This window comes from Anguilla rostrata, chromosome 8 (assembly GCF_018555375.3).
Source record: "Anguilla rostrata isolate EN2019 chromosome 8, ASM1855537v3, whole genome shotgun sequence".
NCBI classification, from domain to species: Eukaryota; Metazoa; Chordata; class Actinopteri; order Anguilliformes; family Anguillidae; genus Anguilla; species Anguilla rostrata.
Window position 1 is genome coordinate 32,696,025 of NC_057940.1, and position 21,678 is coordinate 32,717,702.

The 21,678-nt window shown below is 46.0% G+C and overlaps 1 protein-coding gene across 2 annotated transcripts; it reads left to right on the forward strand.

Annotated features, from left to right (window-relative positions):
• The first annotated feature begins 589 nt into the window (after positions 1 to 589).
• LOC135261451 (trafficking kinesin-binding protein 1-like) lies at positions 590 to 20,352 on the forward strand. Of its 2 annotated transcripts, XM_064347766.1 has the most exons (16): positions 590 to 757; positions 3,205 to 3,399; positions 7,942 to 8,018; positions 8,653 to 8,769; positions 8,864 to 8,964; positions 9,410 to 9,509; positions 10,091 to 10,169; positions 11,009 to 11,139; positions 11,429 to 11,503; positions 11,881 to 12,018; positions 12,302 to 12,378; positions 12,700 to 12,915; positions 13,452 to 13,744; positions 16,140 to 16,427; positions 17,152 to 17,257; positions 17,800 to 20,352. In XM_064347766.1, exons 3-16 carry the CDS (start codon positions 7,968 to 7,970, stop codon positions 18,497 to 18,499), a joined length of 2,472 nt encoding a protein of 823 aa, XP_064203836.1. In that variant the 5' UTR covers positions 590 to 757; positions 3,205 to 3,399; positions 7,942 to 7,967; the 3' UTR covers positions 18,500 to 20,352. The 2 variants fall into 2 exon arrangements, with proteins under 2 accessions (XP_064203836.1, XP_064203837.1); XM_064347767.1 differs by lacking the exons at positions 590 to 757; positions 3,205 to 3,399 and adding an exon at positions 5,277 to 5,479.
• Positions 20,353 to 21,678: the final 1,326 nt, after the last annotated feature.

Below are 21,678 nucleotides of genomic sequence, written 5' to 3' on the forward strand. Positions count from 1 at the left end.
GAGAGACCTGAGTCCCACGTCTTGGTCCACAGAATAGAAAATTCCACCTTACGACCCCCAAAAGACATAAGCTATACACTGTAACGAAAAAGGGAATTCTCAACAGACTGCAAGGTCCTCTGGATCTATAAAAATATCCTGTTGGGTGACACTGCTCTCCATTAACTTACAAGCTATAGTCACAGTGGTGACGACATTACAAGCTATAGTCACAGTGGTGACTGCCTCTATTTACATTTTTTCTGGAGCTGTTTCACTGTATTGTTGAATTAATAATGCATTATATGTAGCAATAGTGCTCTATATGTTGTTTGGTAGCGTACATTAAGCTTTTGGTCATATTACTCATTGATCGCTCTTAATGGATTTGCATTAGTGTGGCTTGTTGCCTGTGGAGACATTACTCTCTCTCAGTATCCCTGACTCTTCCGGACAGGTGCGTGTACAGGTGCGTGACGCTCCTCTGGCTCTCCCCTTCCGCAGGTTGTTCAGGCTGGCCCAGGGCCCAGACTCGCTGCCACTGCGCCCGCCCGACCCCAGTCGACTGGCACTGCGCCTCACATGGCACGCGGTGCCCTCCTCCTATGAGAAGCTGCCAAGCTGGACGTCACCGATTCGCTCCGCCCCTCCACGCCCCCCTCAGAACCCGGTGGCGTACCGGCAGCGCTCGGCCAGGAGGAGCAATATGTGAGCGAGGGCGTGTCATTGGAGGAGGCACCGGGTGACATCATCTACAGGGACGCCGGGACCATTACAGGTGCGTGGCCCCTGGCACCTCTCTCTCTCGCTCTTCCTGTTCGCGCTGTGCTGAGCTGTCCGGGCTTGCAGGGTTGAGTAAGCGCTTCGGTGTGCAGGTGATTCAGAGTGACCTGTCGGAGTCCAGAGGTCAGGATCTTTATGGAAACAGTTAACCAACCATTTCTCCTCATTTCTGAGTCTCTGATTTCAGCACAAATCATGGCATTCTCTTCGACTGTGAAAATGGCTTTTAGTGCCCACCTGGCTGATCCTGACTAATCCTAATTAATGCTGACCTTGTAGAGACACGCACAAACACACACACACCTGCACTCGCACATGCACACGCACACCCCTAAGTACACATAAATGAACACATGTGCAGACACACTTGGGGTGAACTCACATAATGCACATCCCCATTCGCTCAAGCTCATAATGTGCTGTTTTAAGCTGAAACGAAAACAAAAATTATATTTCCCATTCCTTATTGTATGTATATCAGTGGCTCATACATGTCTACTGTGTGTCTATTCCTCCTGCTGCCTAATGATCTCAGATTAGGCATGCTAGTCCTGTAGTACAAATACTGTATGTGAGCCTGGACTCCAAAAAAAAATGAAAAGGCAAACTGACTGTGATTATGATGACTATTGTAAAATAAATCATATGGTGGTGTTAATTAACAAATTTTTTATATAAATCCATTTTAATGTGGCTGTGGCAGGACTGCATTTGCTCACGTTCACTATGTCTTTCTGCAGGTTGTCGAATGTAATCTTTACAAATGGGCATGTTGCACCATCTTGTGGTTTTCAGTGGAACTGCACTGTCAATATTATGAAAGGCTTGAATATTAATTGACATTTATAATAACTCGAGGATGTAGGACATAGAACACAGTGGCAGCATTCAAGTCTAAGAGAAACGAGTGTGTTACTGACTGTACATTTTGGTGCTCAAGGTTAATTGTGTCCCTCTCTGATGTAGCTTGTATATATTTGCGCTGTTCAGATTCAGTAGGAAATGCAATAATCCAGTCTCCTGAGTACCAGTGCCTTTGTCAGCAATAAAGGCTAAAGGTATTGATTGCACATGTAGCAAATTTATTTTTAAAGTAATTTTAATGGTAGTGGTTAGCATTTTCATTCAGTTATTTGGGGCATGACCTAGTTTAAATCAAATTATTTTCCCAGCAGTGTGTGAAACTATGAATTCAGAGGAAATGGAAAGTATCTCATTGGTTTTGTACAACAGAAAAAGGGAAATAAGTGCATATCATGGAAGTATTTCTGTTATTTACCAGCAGCTGGGGAAAACTTTGAATTATGTATAGCCCTTAGCTCTGGCGTACCTTTCCAAGCATTTAGGTTGAAGCATAGAGCCCCTGGGTCAGAAATGCAGGACAGTGTGGCAGGCTAGATTACAGGCATTGCAGTCAGTACTTAATCAGGGAGCCTGGTGGAACATGACAGCTTCTGCGGGCACACTGGACAGTGGGCGAATGTTGCTGACTACTTCTCTGCACCTTTTTCATACCATCTTCCAACTCCATGCACATATGCATGTGAGCACACATGCGCGCACACACACTCACACATACATACACACAACACACACACACACACACACACACAAACATATGCATAGTGAACTTGGAACTGCTACTGACTTTGGCTCATAGCTATCTATGGCTCATCTCTGTCCTGCCTCATTGTCGTATAGTTTATGTGGCATATTTGTGCTGGACATACTACATATGACCATTATATTTTAATGCAGGAACTAAATGAATACTGATTATGCAATTTTATTTTTAAGACGGTGTGCAGCTGGTAATGGCAGAAATAATGAACCCGCTGTCTGGACTTGAGTAATGACTCTTAATGGTGTTTTTGTGAAGGAGAAGAGTGAGGTGTTTGCAGCTGTCCACCATCGTCAGGGTGAATGTGTAGGCCTGGGATAACATCCTGTGCCATTATCTTAATTACAGAGATTAGCCCGTTTCCTTTTATCTGACAGCGCTGAGTTCAATACAGCTGTAATCCCATGAAGCCAGTAGCCCAAGTCGTCTAATTCAGACTTCACTATTTTACACTGTTATACTGAGAAACTTTATTTCTCCTGAGCCACCCCACTCTTCTTTTCTGTTAATCTAAATTAATAACAGTACTGGTTTACTGTATTCTGTCTCTCTATCTGTTTCTCGGGTAAGTGTAACAGTACTGAGTCTCTGTCCTGTCTGTCACAGCTGTTTGGTACAATATTGATACTATGCCCTGTATATCAGAGATGTAGAAAATGTGTTTGTAACAATGTATGTCCTGTCTCCTCTCTTGCATAGACGTTTGTAACGGTCCTCGTGCTATGTCCTCTCTAGAGATGTATGTAACAGTGTTGATATTCTGCCCTCCCAACCTCCCAGATGTTTTTAATGGCTTTGATGCTCCTTTACCTCCATCACAGATGTGTGTAACAGCACTGACCTTCCAGAGGTGGAGATCATCAGCCTCCTGGAGGAGCAGCTGCCTCTCTACAAGCTGAGGGCGGACACCATTTTCGGGTATGACCACGACGACTGGCTGCACACGCCCCTCATCTCCCCTGACGTCAGCATCGACCTCACCACCGAGCAGATCGACGAGACGCTCAAGTACTTCTGTGAGTCCTGCCTTCTTTGTTTTTTCCCCAGAACGTTACAGTACAATGGGATACCGTTGCAGTAAGGCGAAAATTGTGAGGTGCATCATTTCTGTGGTAATGAATGTTATATGGCTGTAAGACTCTTCTGCTTTTATTTTTGAGGTGAGTATTCAAGTTTCTAGCATAAATATCTTAGTGTAAAATGGTACATTTGTGGTGGAATGGTACATTAGTGGGGGAAGATCTGAGTTGATTAAAGAACATTTCATTATGTCACTTTTTTGGCCATTTGGACATCTGAATTTAATTGGTGCTATTGATACAGTAGATTCCCTAAATTTTTACAGTACAGTACTTTTTAGATGATTTACCTTGAATGTGATTCTACCATTGATTTAATCTTTGGATGTTTAAACTGTCTGCAGTATTTCTTTAGAATAGTCAAAATAAACTCTGGTAAGTCAATAGATCTCGACTCTTCTTCTATTGTAGATATTTCTTTATTGGGTCAACATACTTCAGATAAATAAATTACTGCTCTCTTCTAAAATACTCTTATCAGCAATAAAGCTATTTGTAGTTTCTTATGCCACTGGTTACTCGGTACCAGTAACAAATGACTTTAAAAACTTTCAGGAAGTTCTTGCTGTCTTGTATTTATTTCATACGCTGTTATATGCAGTTAGATTAAATTGATATAAGGGGCTGTAAAAAATTCAATACACAGTCTTTTCCCATTGTACCTATCAAAAGATATTTATTTGTTTATAGGAAGTCTGTTAACAAGCACTGCTTTCCTGAATAGGAGTTTTGCCCACCACCTTATGTATGTTGAGAAGAAGCTATTAAAAATATCAGTGTGGGGTAATTCAATAAATTAATTCAGACTTGAAATGGATTGTGTGTGTGTGTGTGTGCGTATGTGTGTGTCTGTGTGTGTGTGTGTGCATGGACTGATGGACAGATGTCTATGGGCAGGTGCCTCTAAGGACATACAGTAAGATGATGATTTTCTGAAGCTGTCTCTATGCTGTTAATTTTAGCTTCAGCTGTTAATGTATTCACAGACTGTAGTTGCTATTTATATTCTGTAGCTGTAATTTTGGTTAAAACAAAACAATGCTTACAAAAAATGCTTAAAATAGAACCCAGAGAACATAAAGTAAGAGCAAAGATGGCGTGACTAATGTTGTAGGTCTCTATCGAGTCAGCAAAAGCGAAAACATGACTTTTCAGGTGTGACCGCCATTTCTTTTCTGAGATACAACATTCCTCATGGTTCCGGTTAGGGTGACTCACTGAGCCTCATCTGCCATCATTTATGGGCTGTTTCCACACACCCGTTCCCAAGCCTGGCTGGAAGAGATGATTACACCCGCTCAGCAGCTTTTCCTCAGCTGCTCTGAAGAGACAAAGTGCTTTTCTCAGCATTCTGGGTGTAAATTGAATAACGGAAGGTGTATAATGGCTGGCTATTTTCCGATATTTTATCCCACCGTCCCTCCGCCTCGGCCATGCTGTAAATCCAGGCTGAAGTAAACTGCTTGGTGAAAGTTAAAAGGAGTGCCTAGCATTCATATCCTTCATGCTGGAGGCTGGAATCAGAGATGGTCTCCATAGCAACCAGAGAGAGGGAGGGATGGGCCGTGTCCTCCGGGAGCAAGCGAGCGAGAATGAGGGGGAGGAGGGGGGGAAGTGGCGGTGTTGATGAAATCTCAGGTAGGCGGGGCTTTCTGTGACGCAGCCCTCCTGGATTGGCTCTCTCTCCCCTCCTAACCCTCCCGGGGCGGTCCGGCCCTCAAACGAGAGCTCTGGATTGGGGGAGCCACAGGCCACGCCTCCTTTCCTATTCCAACCGGTAGCTGCAGTTTTTGTGTTAGAGTTTTTATTTTGTCTGGCCCCTCCCCTCCTCTGTCTCCCACACTCGCGCTGGGGTACCAGGGATGCAGCTGCCTGCCACGGGCTGTGTTAGTGTTACACAAGCATGAGGCGTGCGGGAGCAGAGGAGCCCCTCTCCACCCAAGGACACTGAGCATGCAGAGATTCGTGGAGGCGGATTATTACGACCTGGACTGGTACTATGAGGAGAGCACGGATGGTAACGCCTCTGGGTTCGCCGTTATGAAAGAGGGAGGGAATCGTGGCTGTCTGCTGGGAGAGAGTGTGAGTGCCTGTAATCATGCCCCAGTGCGCGCGGATCTTTCAGGGGCCTTGCCCTGCTTCTGCTGCTAGCCCCGCTTCTGTTCTCAGGGGGGAGCTGCTAGCCCACTGCTTTCTTGCACCGAAAGCAGCCAGGTAGAACGTAGAGGTGATTGTTCTCTGTGAGTGAGTGTGTGCGTGTGCTTGCCTTTGTGTGGTTTCAGCAAAGTTTGTCAAGCTGGGAAGTTTCTGCGTGGTTGTTGTCATCGTTATTGTTGTTGTTGTCAGTGGGCCTGCAACACTGAGCCACACTGCTTCTGTTGCTCTCGGTAGCGATGGTGAATATTTCATGAAAGAGCCGCTTCTGGGCCTGGCAGAATTGCAAAGCTGGCAGAGTGGAGGTTTATTAGGGTTCATTTTGATTTCCTTCAGAACGTCTGTGGAGTGAGAGGAACCCTGGTTCTGTGTTTATGGTCAGAGCAGGGAGGAGAGCAGGCCCCAGCAGGCTAACTCTCCTGCCACCCCCATCCCTACACGCTGCTGTTCGGTTATGTCACATCATGCTGGGCTGCTGTGGGGCACTGCATGGATGTTTAATGACAATCAATGCCAGGCTTGTCCTCTGCCTGTGCGATGCAATGTGGAGTCGGTGCACAGTCCCATCTGTGTACTTTCAGATTACCTTCCTTATTATATAACACTAAAGATTTGCTGTTCTGAAAAAAGTGGGCCTCGCTTTTAGAAATATCGAGGTAGATGTCTTTCATTTGTATCTGAGCCTGACACAAACTATGAGTTCCATTTTATGGCAAATTGCAAACTTCGACTGGCTGATGTTCATCACTGTATTGATTTACCACTATTATACACTGTGTAGTTTGCCCGTGTCGTTGAATATGTCAAACTCATTTGCAGTAAATATGAAGAAGGTACGCAGCTGTTATGTGCACGTTATCATTTGGTACATTTCTGTTTTTTCACACCGATTGATCTGAACATGGGCGTTGATATTAGCTGCAGGCACAAGTGTACGTGTTAATGGTGCGTGAAAGTGTTAGGTGAAAATTACATCCAGTACCCTCCTGCCCCCCCCCCTTCACTCACCATCCTCCCCTGTCCCTATATTGCAGCTCTCACATGTTCATTAAAAACATCCCCCTCCCCCTCCCCTCCCCTGGATCAACCCTGCCCCCCGGTTGTGCTCCTGGGGAAAGGTCAGGCCTGTGTGTGCCTGTGGGCAGGCTGCAGACGGCGACCCTATTGCCTCTTTAATGACTGGCCTGGCTGTGATGCAGCGTGTTCTCCACTGCACAGGCTGCTGGGTCCAATATCGATCACTGTCTGGCAGTGCGGAAGGCCCATTTTCAGTGTGCTCGATATTCTAGCACCTACAGGGCATGCATTTACACGCTCTCCTACCTAAGGAATGGTGGCCCTTTCGTCCTCGTACCTCCTGTTTGAACTACACACGCCGTCAGTAATCCATTGTCTTTAGACCGTCCTTTGTCAATATCAGCAGAACGTGCTGGGCTCTTTCCTGCCTGGCCTCAGTGTTTGGGGTCTCTGCCATCTTAAGTTAGTCTGCTTGTAAGTGATCCTTGCTGTCATACTCCCTCCCTTGGCTCACCTCAGGTTTCTGTAAGTGGTCTGCAGATGGAGCAGATCTCCATACAGTACTGCTGGGGATTGTAGTCTTGGCTCCCGGTGAAAGAAAGACTTAGAAAGTGCATTGCGTTGGAATCTGATTGACTTGTTCCTTAAATGTGGGTTGGACTGAAAGAAAGGTCCTGTTAACTTTCCTTTCGAGCCCCTGACCAGAAATACAGCCAGTTGCTGTTGTCTTAGTTATCATATTGAAGGGATTGAGGACAGTTCTGCAGGTCAGTACTTCAGACTGGCTGCACATGCCTACCTTATGCAGGATTAAGCACAGTGTTGCCATGGGGCAGGCAAGTGCTGTTCAATTTTATGACCCCAATTTATTTATATAACTTAATTAAAAATAATTCATGTTCAAGACTCAAACTTTGAAACCTCAAAGCTCACCGGCCAATCAATGCTGCAGTCTGGTAAATGTCTAGCCTCCCACGTTCTTCCGATCCCGCCTGGTGACTCTGGACTTAATAGAAGTGATTTGTGACCTGTCGGGGGACTCGGAGGGGTGTGTCACCATGGTAACAGTCACGTCTCATTTACGTGGGCAAATGGCACAGGCGCTGATGTCATCTGGGCTGCTGCGTATGATTGACACTGTGGTAGCGCTCCTGTCGCGCATCTTCATCATCTTCGTTCTCCAGGCGTCAGTCAGCCTTGGGCAGAGAGCCTCAGGCCCCCCTCTGTACCCATCATGCACCTGTGATGTTGCTGTGATGTACGGAGGACGCGGTACAACTCACCCATTTTCCCCCCATCTCTCTGCAGTGCTATGTGCTGAAAGAGTGGGCCAGATGACTAAGACATACAATGACATCGATGCTGTCACACGTCTGCTTGAAGAGGTAAGGCTGTGTCGAAAGAAGGAGGCGACAGCGCGCGATAATGTGATGTGTCCTGAGAAGTGATGCCGCTCCAAATTCAGTGGCATTTCTGAGGCTTTTGGCTTTGTGCGTGGCTGAGCGGGTAACAAGAAGTGCGGTGTGGTGTCTTCTGAAAGTTGACAGCTTGTTACGGCACTTCTGCGTGCAAGCCTGCTCTAGCCCCTGGAGGAAAAGAGTACCGTGCAGGATAACAAGGAGTAATTAAAGCAAAAAACCGAATGTTCTTGAGCTCTGCTTCAGTGCCCTCAGTGATTTTCTTGCAAACGAACAACATTTAATCCTTAAAGGCTCTTCGTCAGGTTCGTTTTGACCTAAGCAGTCTTCATCAAGTTTCTGTTGAGCTACATAGTCTTCATTAGGCTTGTGTTGACCTATTTAGTCATCAGGTTCATTTGGCTCAGCACAGCCTTCTACCTGATGAACTGCATGTAGGCCTTTTGTACATTAATCTCTCTTGGCATTGTGCAGGTGTGTTCTTTCTTTCTCCACTCCAGCTCCCAAATATCGCTGCTTTTTAGTGTGTATTTGCTGACCAAATCTCTCGCCTGTCCTGTCTGCTGACCGAGATCCTCCTCTTCCTCTGTCCGTCCTGCAGAAAGAGCGGGATTTGGAGCTGGCCGCCCGGATTGGCCAGTCGCTCCTGAAGAAGAACCGGACTCTCACGGAGCAGAACGAGTTCCTGGAGGAGCGGGTGGGGATCGTTCGGGACGAGGTGAGCGGGAGGGGCGCGGCCGGACGGGAGAGGCTGGTTTGAAGCGCGCGCGGGGGGGTGACCTCATTTTTAATTCCGCCCCTCGGCCCTGCAGATCGCACAGCTGCGCCACGAGCTCTCCATGAAGGATGAGCTCCTCCAGTTCTACACCAGCACCGCGGAGGAGAGCGAGGGAGAGTCCGCCAGCTCCACCCCGTGAGTGCCCCTTCCCTTCCCTCCCATCCCCTCCAACCCCACCTCTTCCTTTCCTGCTTTTTTCTCCTGCCACCCACACTTTGCCTCCTAACCTCTCCCTCCTACTCTCTTCTTCCTCCTGTGTTCACCTCTCCCATCCATCCTCCCACTGTATTCACGTCGCCCCCTCCATGCTATATTCTGTCCGTGTTTTTTTCCTTTTACATTACCCCTCGCATTTGGCTCGGCTCTATCAGACCGACAGTGCTGCCATCTCATGGCTTTGCTGGCTGTGGCAAACGGATGATACTGCTGCCATGTTGTGACAGTGCTGCGTGCATTTTGTCTTGATGACGTAAACACCATCTCCTAGCTACACAGCTTTTACATTCCCTAGGGTCCTCTGAAGCCATACGCTGTTCTGTTTCTTGTTTTTTTTTTTTTCCTTGCGGGGGGGCTGGCGCAGATTACGGCGAAACAAATCTGTGCCAAATTACTTCCCCATGGACTCCCTGCAGAGGAAGCTCAAAGACCTTGAGGAGGAGAACATCGTACTCAGATCAGAAGTAAGGCTTGAGTGGTTGTGCCCCTGTGGGTGATGCGGATGGCATTTGGGACAAATTATATGTGAAGCTGTACCCGCTGTCATATTTCATTACTGTTGCTTCCAGAGTTAAGGCCACTTTGCCTGGTTTGTATAACGGCGGATTTCCCAAGTCACTCATTTTCATAATAAAAGTCTGTCCTCCTTGGGACATTTGAACCGGCAAGATTAAACGAGTGCAGGAATTAAAATCCTGGTAAATGGGAGTTTGCATATTGAATGTTCCTCTTGTGTGCGATTTTCTGTCTGTAGAATGTATATACAGTAAGCCAAAATGCATGTTAATGCCTTACTTGCAGAGGAGGATTTCAAAGAACTTTCTAACTCTGTTATTAGTATTCTAAGTGGTGCGGTATGTGTGCTCATGTGTGCAGCATGTGTTGCAGAATCTCTGTACTCAGTGGCTGTCTCCTGTGTAAGACTGTGCGCCCGTTCAGTAGAATGACCGGACGGTGGCTTTACTGAGAGGTAGACGCTTGTAGACAGTAATTCTTTTGCCGTGCCTGGTGTTATTTAGTAATTTATTCACATCTCTCTCCTCAGGCCTGTCACCTGAAGACCGAAACGATCTCGTACGAGGAGAAGGAGCATCAGCTTGTGAACGACTGCGTGAAAGAGCTCAGTGAGTAAATAGCACCTCAGCCGACACGGACGGTTTCTCCCAGCATCTGTTCAGCATGTCAGCAAATTATCATTCATATGGTTGTTTTTTAAAAAGTTTTTATTCACACTTTTATCGGGGGTGTCTTTGTGTGCTCGTTATGGAGTTTTATCTATTATGGGTCAATCAGTATGGGTCTCTTGTCCATTATGTATTTTAGAATTAGTAATGGATCTTTGAAATTTTATACCATATTTTTATCCCATTTGGTGTTTTTCATTTGCAGCCCCTGCCTCCAAATTATTACATTAAGCCATACTGGGTGTCTGTTAAGTATTTTAGATCACTTACAACTAAAATTTTGTATTTATTCATCAGTGTAACCATTAAGAAATCATAATTGCAAGCTGGATGTTTACTTCTGCGGAGTTACACTGGGATTTAATGCTGCTGTACTGCGTACTGAGATGAAAATTTGATTAGGGCCTTTAAACCTTCAATCAGAAATTTTAGTTACTCATCAGTGAATTTGATAATCTGTGATGTTTCTGATGTTTTTACATGGATTTGAGTGGATTATATCTTCATAATTGTCTGTTATCTCCAGATGATCACAAATAGTAAAAATGTCAGTGTTTATTTGAGTCCATCTTAGATCCAGTGTACTCTATCAGAATTGATTTCACTCTGAACATTTTGCCATGTACAAATTTAGCAATGTTTCAAAAAGTGGGTGATTTTGGTCATCTTAATGGACGAGACCTGAGATGGTGATCGATCGCTAGGCCCCGTCTCCTGTGGAACTGGCCTTCCTCAGCCTGACTGTTTTAACCCTTTCCCCCCACGCTCCCGGCCTGAAGGGCAGTCCACCCTCCAGATCTCCTCCATCGCCGAGGAGCTGGCCCGGAAGACGGAGGACGCTGCCCGCCAGCAGGAGGAGATCACGCACCTCCTGTCCCAGATTGTGGACCTTCAGAAGAAGGCCAAATCTGTGAGTGTCCCAACTGCTGCTTCACCCTAGTCATGTGATCCGGGGTCAGATCGCCCCACTTGACGTCTGTTCGCAATTCTGTCATCATTGCCTGTGCTTTGATTGTGTGACTGTATTCAACCGTTCAAATTAATAATGGGTTCCAAAATGCATTTGGCAAAGCTAATCACATTTTCTGATAACAGATAATATTCCTCATTTGGCAGCAGTCATTGCTGTCGTTCTGGGTATTGTTATGCTTTATTCTGGCCTGTTCACTTGGCTGTATGAATTCTCTCTCTCTCTGCAGTATTCGGTTGAAAACGAGGAGCTCAGCCAGCATTTGGCGGCAGCAAAAGATGCCCAGCGGCAGCTCACCGCTGAGGTAAGCGATGACACATCGGAGGATTCAGACCTGCTACTAAGGAACGGGCGAATCAGGGTTTCCTTTATGGCTGCGGTTGTAAAACAGCTGAATGCAGTTGCTAATTTGATGCAAATTCAAATTGAGCCCCCGTTGCATGCATCTGTTTCTTTCCCTCCATTTCCCTGACTCTGCTTTTCTCTCCCCTGTTCAATTCTCCGCCGTATGCCATTAGCATTCTTGCTCATGCTCACTCTGTCCCCCTCCTTCTCTGTTTGGCTCGCTCTCCCTGACCGTGATAGAGGTGAGAGAGCCGGAAACAGAAGTGTGAGGCGGAGCAGTGTCCTGGAGGCCTGCGTGCCTCTGGTGTAACGGGTCTCTCTGTCTCTCTGGAACAGCTGCTGGAGCTGGGGGAGAAGTACGCTGAGTGCGTGGAGATGCTCCACGAGGCTCAGGAGGAGTGTAAGAACCTGAGGAACAGGGTGTTCCCCAACAGCACCCCCCGCCGCGTGCACCCCCTCGGCCTCTTCCCCCTGGTGGGTGTGCGGCCCCTGTGGGTTGAGCCTCTTTTCCCTTCCCCTTGTAAACAGCAGTGGAATAGATTCAGTTTTATCTAGATACAATTCCGTTGCTATAACACAGGAGCCCAAAGGGTCAGAGTGCAAACACTATTCATACAGTACATCAGTTGTGATCCAGCTCTGTGTGGGAGGTATGGTACACTTGTACAGTGGGAGGTGTAGTACAGTAGTTTAGTGTGTATTATGGTACGGTAGATCAATGGAGTTTTGGGACAGTAGTCCTCTTCCTGTGTCCCAGGACTCCCTGGCCGCAGAGATTGAAGGCACCATGAGGAAGGAGATGCAGCTGAACGACCCTGAAATGGAAGAGCAGAAGTAAGTTCAACACTTTTTGTCTTTTACACAAGGTTGTTTTTGCCATGTTGCAGTCACTTTGTGCTCCAGGTTTAAACGTGTCAGTAATTCAAAACAACTAAGGTGATGTTATTTTCCTGGTGTGCAAGGAAATAAATTTAGTTTAGGTGAGTTCCTGTGGCTATGTCGATAACAACAGAGGCTACACATATTGGTCATAGGCATGGAAGCGCAGTGTATTAGTGTGTAGTACAGAAAGCACCGGTGCCGTGTGCAAAGCCAGACATCTGCTCTCCCGGTGCTTGTGTGAGAGAAAGCTGTGCGTGTTGTCTGTTCTGCGAGGACCCACCACAAGCGCGTGTTCGAGACCGTTAAGAACATAAACCAGACGGTGATGCTGCGCTCGCCGGCCTCCTCGACCGCGAACATCCCGGGTTCCAACCAGCCGTCCTCGCTGAACTCCGGCACGCCCCCGTCCAGCTGGTACGCCGGTGACCTCAGCAGCGTTGGCATCGGCAACCGCTCCAGCGGCGTAATCCTGGAGTCCCCCGACAGCAGGTGGGCGGAGCCGAACTGCCACTCCCTCAGATTCCCTCACTGCTAATGGCATAGCCACTGAGATTAGCAGGATTCTGTGGATATCATTGTTATGGATGTCAAAATACCAATTAAAATAGCACTGGCTGGAAATACATTGCTTGTACTGTACATGGTGACTATCCAAGATACACAAATAGTTTTTAAATAAAATAATCTATTTGATTAATCTGTCTGAAATTTGGGCTTTGTATGTGGGTTAGGAGACCAGGAAAGGGTTTTACTTTGTTTTCTTATTTATTTAAAAACTGGTTAGCTTTTCTATAAGTTTAAGATTAGTGTTCTAATGTTAGGGAACAAGGTGTTGAATTTTAAAATTATAGTGAAGCGTTTTGATATAATGAATGTAATTTGTGAGTGTAAATATAAACTCAGTCGTGACTTAGTGCCTCGTTTTTGTCAGCAGGGTGTTATTTTCCCTGACTAACTTTGGCAGCATTGTGTCTGCATGTCTGTATGTCTGTCTGTCTGTCTGCATATCTGTCTCTGGGCTCCAGCATGGACGACTCCAATAAGAATCCGGGCGCTCAGAGCTCCCGGGACCTGGAGCTGGCCCTGCGGCGGCTGTCCCTGCGGCGGGAGAACTTCCTGAGCGAGCGGCGCTTCTTCGAGCGGGACCGCGGGCGCAAGCTGCGGGAGCTGTCGGAGAGCGGCGGGGGGCGGAGCGGCGCCCTCACACCCATCGAGAGCATCATGTCCCTGGGGACCCACCCCTCCGGCCTGGTGGGCTACTCCCTGGTCAGCCGCTCCTACCTGCCGGACAAGCTGCAGATCGTCAAGCCCCTGGAAGGTGACTGCTGCGGGCTCCGCCCCCGTCCCCGCCCCCGCCCCCTCTCCCTGCTCCTCTTTCGCTCTGTCTGGTCTCTCATGCACCACAGGAAGTCCAGGGGTGTGTCCACACAGCACTACGTCAGAGACAGCCAGCCGCACCACTGGTTAAAGTATTGATGTTTGACTTGTGTACCTTGTAGGGAGGATAAACTATACCTTCACCCAGACTTCACCCTGTGTCCTGTTTACAGTTAGTGCCAAGAATTTATCCCTAGGTCTCTGTAGAAAAAGCCAGGTTAACGCTATAGTTATAAGTATTTTTGACCAAATTCTGAACCAGTTATTAATTTTCCTTTTATAAGATTTTCGATGTTTAAACTTTAGATTCAGTTCCTGTGTTTTATTGTCACAAAAACTTTATATGTCAGTTTTGTTTTTATCATTTTGTTTTTCTGTTCACATTTTACATTACGTTCTATTTTGGTTATGTAAGTAAGTGTGTACAGAAGGTTACTGAAACAACTGCAGAACACACTGAGATACATACTCGTTAAGCTCTATTTAATGCCCATTTCAGTATCCAACCACTGATGGCTCAAAACCCCAAGTGATTGAGCTATAAGGTTGTGATAGTACATGGCCTGGATAATTTTAGTGTGTTATGAAGCGTGTTTTCAATACTTACTGGAGTTTCTGATGACCTCCGGGCTTATATGGCACGTAGGGTATTCAGGGGTTTTTTCCTTAAACAACAAGACATTGCAAATTACATTGCATTAATTCACAATTATACACGGTGATGTCAGTTCTTATATCATCTCAGCACTTCTATCCTTCAGTGCAGCAGTCTCGTGCTGAAGAATCTATTTTAGTGTATTTCCTTGCTTTAAATGACAATGCCTGTGTCCTAATGCCCTGTATCTTCCAAGAGTCTGCATTCCTTTGTTATTTCATGGTTTATGTTTTAGGCAGCCGAATATGGTTCTAAATTATTTAATGCAGTTGTAAGCATATGCAATTACCTTTCCGTGCTCTAGAGCTTTGGTCTGTACCACAAGAGGCCACTGTCTGTTCACTTTTCTTTTCACTTGTATTCTCTTTGAGCTTGTTTACATCTCATCTTGTCTCTGTCCCCAACATCTGCATTCTGTTCTCTCCCTTTTGGTTTGATTGAAATTCTTCAATAAAATTCACTGTCTTCCTTTATTTCTGATTCATTTTCTTTACTCCTTGTTTCTTTTGTATGCGCCTAGCCTTATGATAGCCATAACCAAGACTGATTATTATTATTATTATTATTATTATTATTATTATTATGAAAATTAAAGTGAAAAAAGAAGTGAACAGACTCATATTAGTGTGGTGATTGGGAATTGTACTGGTTTATAGAAAAGGGAGCTCATCATCCTATCCTGCTTGTTTTAATAAATTATTTGAAGTACATACAGTAAGTCAGAAATATCATCTCCTCCTACATTCAGAAGATAGAATGCCAATAATTTAGATAAATATCATTATAATTAAATGAATTCCCCAGTCTTCTGTTATGAATAATATATTTATTGTCAAATGTAGGCCCGACTTTTTACAACAGGTTCTCTATCGTTAGCAAAGGGTAATACATGCACCGCAAACTTTGCAGTGTCCTTGAAGATCTCTGAAAATGCCTGAAATATTTTCATCCAGAAGGTTATGGAAAAGCTGGTAAATTTTACAAGCGCCCAAAAAAAAGAGAACTAATTATTAGCTTGTGAGCAAATAATAATTTTTAATCAAACATTATATTGTTAATTTTTACTTATTTATAGTCATAGGCAATGCCACTTTACTGATATTGGTAAAATACTGGCTGACTTGCTGGATTATACATTAAGCTCATGAGCAATGCACGTACAAGAAGCGTGTGTGCCTGTGATGGTACTGAAGCGTGTGTGCCTGTGATGGTACTAAATGTTCTAAAAAGATTGTGCCTCAGAAAATACATCCCTTTGCAGTTTCTTCAAAGATATTCTTAGTTTGACATACAATTCAATTTTGCAGAAGGCAAAAACAATCTTGACCTTATTTTTACCTCTGCAATATCACCGCCTTGGAATATCTGGGATAGTTCATTACAGTGCACATCCACAGGAGAGTGGGAATTATTCTGGCTACAGAGAATGATTTATATCCAGTGTAATTCTCCATTCAATTACACTGGCAAATGATTGGGTGCTGGTGGTCTTCCTGGGCTGCATGTTAGTATGACAGCACATAGACTGCCTGTATTTGTCTGTTTGAAATGATGTGAAATGTATGACACTGGTTGATTTTAAAAGCAATGTGCCCTATGTGTGTGGTGATGTCACTGCCAGTGGGCAGAGGACTGGTCTAACCGGATGCTCTCTGTGGTTCTGCCCCCTGCTGTGGGACAGGCTCGGCCACTCTGCACCAGTGGCAGCAGCTGGCACAGCCCAACCTGGGTGGCATCCTGGACTCTCGGCCAGGCGTGGTGCCCAAGGGCTTCCGCCCGCTGGAGCTGGACCTGGAGGAGGTCTACCAGTTCTCCGACTTCGAGGAGGACGAGCCCGGCGAGCTGTTCTTCCAGAACCTTCCGACGTCTGGCCCCGTTCCCCCGCTCTGCCGCAGCCGCGCCTCCTCTTGCTCCTCCTCCTCCAGCAGCATCAACAACAACAACCATCCTGTGGCTCATGAGCCCGCAGGTAAGCAGCTAGTGTCCGAGTACCTCAACCCCTAGTTAGTCTGTGTCAATTACGACTGAATTAAACCAGGGCTGGACTTTGATTCAAGAGCCAGATTTGAGTATCCATGATCTAAATGGTGTCAAAATGTCTCCCCCTAGTGGACAATTCTCTGAACATGTAGCAAAAAACAAAGAAGCTGAATGAGCTAGTACTGCACAAATCTTTTTTCCCTATGGCCCTCTTATGAAGATCAAAGTACCTCTCCCTAAATTGAAACATTTATTTGCATTTATGCCTGAAAATTTATTTGTATCACAATGGGATTGGTGTGCCTGTCTTTTCCTAGTAATATTGACACTTCACGAAACCAACAAGATACTATGGATGTTTCTGAAGAAAATTTAGTATATAATTGTTTCCCACCGACCATCACGTGTTTTCATAGACCAAAATTGGTTTGATTTTAAGAACAACTGCTCTGGGCAAATATATTTATTGAAATGATTGTGTCCATTCATAGCATTAATTTATTTTTTATCATTAATTTTTTTTAATGAAGATATGTCTGTGCCTTACTTTTAGTGCTTATCTTTGATGTACATTCACTGTCTACGATATGCATGTACTTACATCACATGAATACAGTTCACTTTTTCTGTGTGTGGTGAGAATGATGCAGTCTGTCTGTATGTGGGAGAAAGTGTGTTTTGTTTTCACTGAGTGAGTTCTGTTGTTCCCGCAGCGCCTTATTACCCAGGCAAATGCATGTCTCACACCAGCTCCACGTACACCTTCACCACCTGCCGCATCCTGCACCCCTCTGACGAGCTGACGCGAGTCACCCCCAGGTGAGGCCCCCGCCACCCCCACACTCACAGCTGGAGTCTTCCACCGCTAAGCAGATGGCATTTGGAAAGAAAGGGGTACCTGGGAGCATGAGAAGTTTGCATCTGGAACAGTGCAGTTTTTAACCAAGCAAAGAGAAGCTCTCTCTTTATATATATATGTGTGTGTATATATATGTAACTGCATCTCTATCTATCTGTAGAGATACAGTTACACAGATGTATATATATATATATATATATATCTGTCTCTCTCTCTATGCATATGTATGTGTGTGTATATATATGTATATATATGTGTATGTATATGCATAGAGAAAGAGAGAGAGATAGAGAGTTTATAGGTACAAATATACTGTATATATGCAGTTTATATACAGTATATATATGCAGTTCATTGTGAAACTGTAATGTATGTACAGGATATACAAATATATGCACCTGAGCTTAACCACAGGAAGTGCCTTTCAGTCCAAACTGTGAGCTCATTTGGGTACTAAGAGGAGCGATTGCCTCTTTCCTCCCGCCCCTCTCCCGCCCCTCAGCCTTAACGCGGGGCTCACATCCTCCTGCATCATGAGCAGCAGCCGGAGGTCCACCCCCGCGGCCACGCCCTGCACCCCGCGCCGCCTCAGCCTGGCCGAGTCCTTCACCAACCTGCGTGACTCCACGAAGACCACCAGCACCTCCCTGGGCCTGGTGCGCCTCCTGCAGGAGAGGGGCATCTCCGCAGCGGTGTACCACCCGCAGAGCTGGGACCGGGCCGGCAGCGGGGCCGCGCCCAGGCCCTGCCCGGCCCCCAGGGCCCCCGACGCCCCGCCCTCCACCCCGCCCAACTCTCCCACCGGCCCAGTCGCGGCCGCCGCCGCCAGCTCCAACGCCGACGCCCCCTTCGACTTCCGCGCCCCCAGCCCCCCCTACGACAACTTCCTGGCGTCCAAGCCGGCGCGCTCCATCCTGCGCGAGGTGGCGGCGGAGTCGCGGGGGCGCGCCGACTGCGAGAGCCAGACCGACGTCAGCGTCTTCAACCTCAACCTGGTGGACAAGGTGCGGCGCTTCGGGGTGGCGGGGCCCGCCCCCGCGCTGGGGCCCCTGAGCGGCCTGCACCAGCTCAACGCCGGCATGCGCCGCAACCGCACCTACCCGGCCATGGTGGGGGCCAGCATGGCCATGAAGGACCCGGGGCCCGAGAGCGGGGAACTCATCCTGGACTCCAAGCTGCCCAAACAGACCAGCCTCAAGTGACGGACAGGTCCCAGCCCCGCCCCCTCCCACATCCGCGCTCTTCCAGTGACCTACCCACGCTGTGCCTGTTACAGACACTCTTTATACGGCTCATTTTCTACAAATCCACCCCTCTCCCTGTCCTGCAGTATCCACCACCACCGTGTATTCTCATCTCACGTGTCTGCTCAGGAGGCTTTGCTCTGGAGGAGCGCGTAAGCACGTGTACAGCAGCACAGGGCCTCTGAAGTATTTCCATGAACATCAGAGAAGTTCGGGGTCTGCGACGCATCCAAATAAAGCACTTTTATTTCCGTGGTCAGACGCGGAGGGAATCAAGCTTTTCTCTGTTTCATTTCCTCTCCATCGCTCACCATCTCCATCTCCATCCCTCTACAATTCAGCCGTTCACGCGTAAAAAATATTACTCATAATGAGCGAGTCTAATCATGTATGTATTATATGTATATATTAAATGGGAGGTACTCGGAGTCAAGAAAATTATATAAAATTATATAAATAAGTATATAAAAATGTCCCCAATGTTTGGTGACTAGGCTTTTATATGGTGTGGATAGTACAATGGCCCAGACAGATGTTGTTGAGTTGACTGGTATTCCAGGTTGTGGTGCCCTCTGCTGGGATGGTTTGGAATCGTTGGTTTAAATGTCGACTGTTACATCCTATCGTGCGGTAAGAGGGCTGGCGTGGTGAGACTGAACCAAAGCAGTAGTGCCTGATCATTCCAGCAGTTCATTCCGTCCTTGATGTGGATGCAGTCTGGTCGTCTGCCAAGCCAAACCACAAGAGCGTTTGCACCGACAGTTCTAAAGTGGCTTTACGAGGGACTCCCATGAATTGATTCGACCCAGCTCTAAATTATATAACATATTAGGCTCTGTAATTAAGCAGAAAAGCACACATGAAGTTTGCAAGCGTTTTGCAAAATAATCAAACAAAAATGAATCGGCTGATCCTTTCTTATGTATGCACTCATCAGCGATAACTTGAATTTTTCTTCTGAATGTATTTAGTGTCCGCAGATATGCTCATTGTACTGCATTTTAAAGTTCTGCATTTCAATGGTTTTACCACATTTCTCATCCAAGGGAAGTATGCTACTTTTGCAATCCTCAATGGTAAGTATGCAATACTTTTTCAATGACAATAGAAGTAGAAAGGAACCAAGCAAGACTTGCGCTATAACACAAAAATTATTGCATTGTAACCTTCAGGAACTTTAAATACTGTCCTTCATAAGTTATCAATAAAGAATATTGATATGGTTTCCCTCATTCTCTCCTAGTTATTTACTCAGCATTTAATTTCAGTGTATACAGAAGGGTTCTCTTGTCTCTTTGTGGCACCTGCTGTCTGTCTGCATCAACTGTGCAATAAGTGTACTCCTCAAAAAATGTGCTGCATCAAGACTACATTTTGAAGTAGAGGATGTTGCAGTGATAAGACAGACTTAAACATAGGGATGGGCTCTCCACACTAGGAGTGGAGAAAAGAAGGAACATTTGGGGATAAAACGTTAAAAGAAAGTCAAACAGACATGAGAATGGCACCAAACAGACTAATCAGATCTAATAATAGCAAGATGAGGGCCATGGTCAGAGGCAGAGCTTCTTTGAAATATTTTTTGCCTATTTCCACAGATAAACCTCAGTGAAAACTTACGTGTTTTCACCACAAGATGGCACTCTTTTACAGCAGTTTATGTTCAATAATTAATTTTTGTTCATATCAGAATTGTATGGTAATTTGTCAACCTTCAGAATGCAAGTGAATGCAACGTGTGGTCGGTTCACTGTAATGCACTTTAAGATCACTGGATGTAGATCGCTATGTAAATAAAATATACTCCATTATGTCTGCTGCCTTGTGCAATGTGTATTTGAATAATCTAAAGAGAAACTTAGAGTTATCTAAATTTAACTTGTTGCATGCCATTGAAAAGGAACATGTCAGCAATTTAAAGCACTGATGTATTTTACTCAGGAATGCTGAAGAAACCAGGCCATATTCAAGAAAGCAGGTAACAGCTATGGTTTCTAGTATGATTAGCCATCCACCCATTCCTTATCTATACCCGCTTATCCTGGTCAGGGTCGCGGGGGGTATATCCCAGCATGTATTGGGCGAGAGGCAGGAATACACCCTGGACAGGCTGCCAATCTATCACAGGTCACACACACCATTCACTCGCATGCTCATACCTGTGGACAATTGAGGGTGTCCAATTAGCTTAGCTGCATGTTTTTGGAGGAAACCCTCATGGACACACGGAGAACAGAAAAATCCACAGGGAAAGCCCCAAGACCAGATTTGAACCTGGGACCTCCTTGCTGTGAGGCAGTAGTGCTGCCCAGGGAAGTTCCTCTAATCGAATTTTCAAAGGAGCTCTGGCTGAGGGGGTAGCACGAATGACGCAAGCAATGCACACCGCAACGATGGCAGTCATTACCATGGATCTACAACATGCACTGTGTGAGTGTACTGGAGTACTTTTACTTTTGCTTTTAGGCTCGGATATAAAGATTATTAATCAAATTTAAATTGTTTGCATCTTTTTCCAAGACCAGCAGAATCATTACCAACTGGCCTTTTATCTGGGTCTAACTAAAAATACAAACCTGCAAATGCAGTTTTCAGACACTTAAGTTTGCTTTAGTCTGTTATGACGTGTCCCACGCATGTGCAGTTTTTCTGTCATTACTCAGGAGTAAGGTTGTGCATTCAAAGCAGAATAGCATCTTGAATTCAAGTGAATTCAGCTGACCTATCTGTACACACGCTGCGAAACGTATTTCCCGATATCTGAACTGTGTGAAAGGATCACTGGGAGAGCTGCACAGTGTCTCGCGTGTTTGCTGGGGAGGCCTCGCTGTTCGCCATGCACATCACCACGCACATCACCACGCCGCCTCCTGTGTGTACAGAGCACAGGGGCAGTCATGACAGTCTGACAGTTTAACAAAGTGAACAAGCGGCGCCTACTCAGCCGTCAGTGGCTTCCCTGTCGCTGGATGCGTGCGAGTCAGCCCTGAAAAGCGAACCATTATAGTGGCATTACATAATTTGCTTCGCACACACCCTCGTCCACAGCGACTGGTATAGCCTACACATTTCTTTTGTGTTCCTATTTGAATTTACACAGCTGGTTATTTACTGACGCCCGCCAGGTTCGATAACCT

What these genes read in the sequence shown, in the direction of transcription:
- LOC135261451 (XM_064347767.1), top strand. Translation starts at nt 5,416, where the DNA reads ATGCAGAGATTCGTGGAGGCGGATTATTACGACCTGGACTGGTACTAT. An exon ending in CGACTGCGTGAAAGAGCTCA is followed by an intron (nt 10,170 to 11,008) that starts GTGAGTAAATAG and finishes CCCGGCCTGAAG; the next exon opens with GGCAGTCCACCCTCCAGATC. An exon ending in CTGACGCGAGTCACCCCCAG is followed by an intron (nt 17,258 to 17,799) that starts GTGAGGCCCCCG and finishes CCCGCCCCTCAG; the next exon opens with CCTTAACGCGGGGCTCACAT.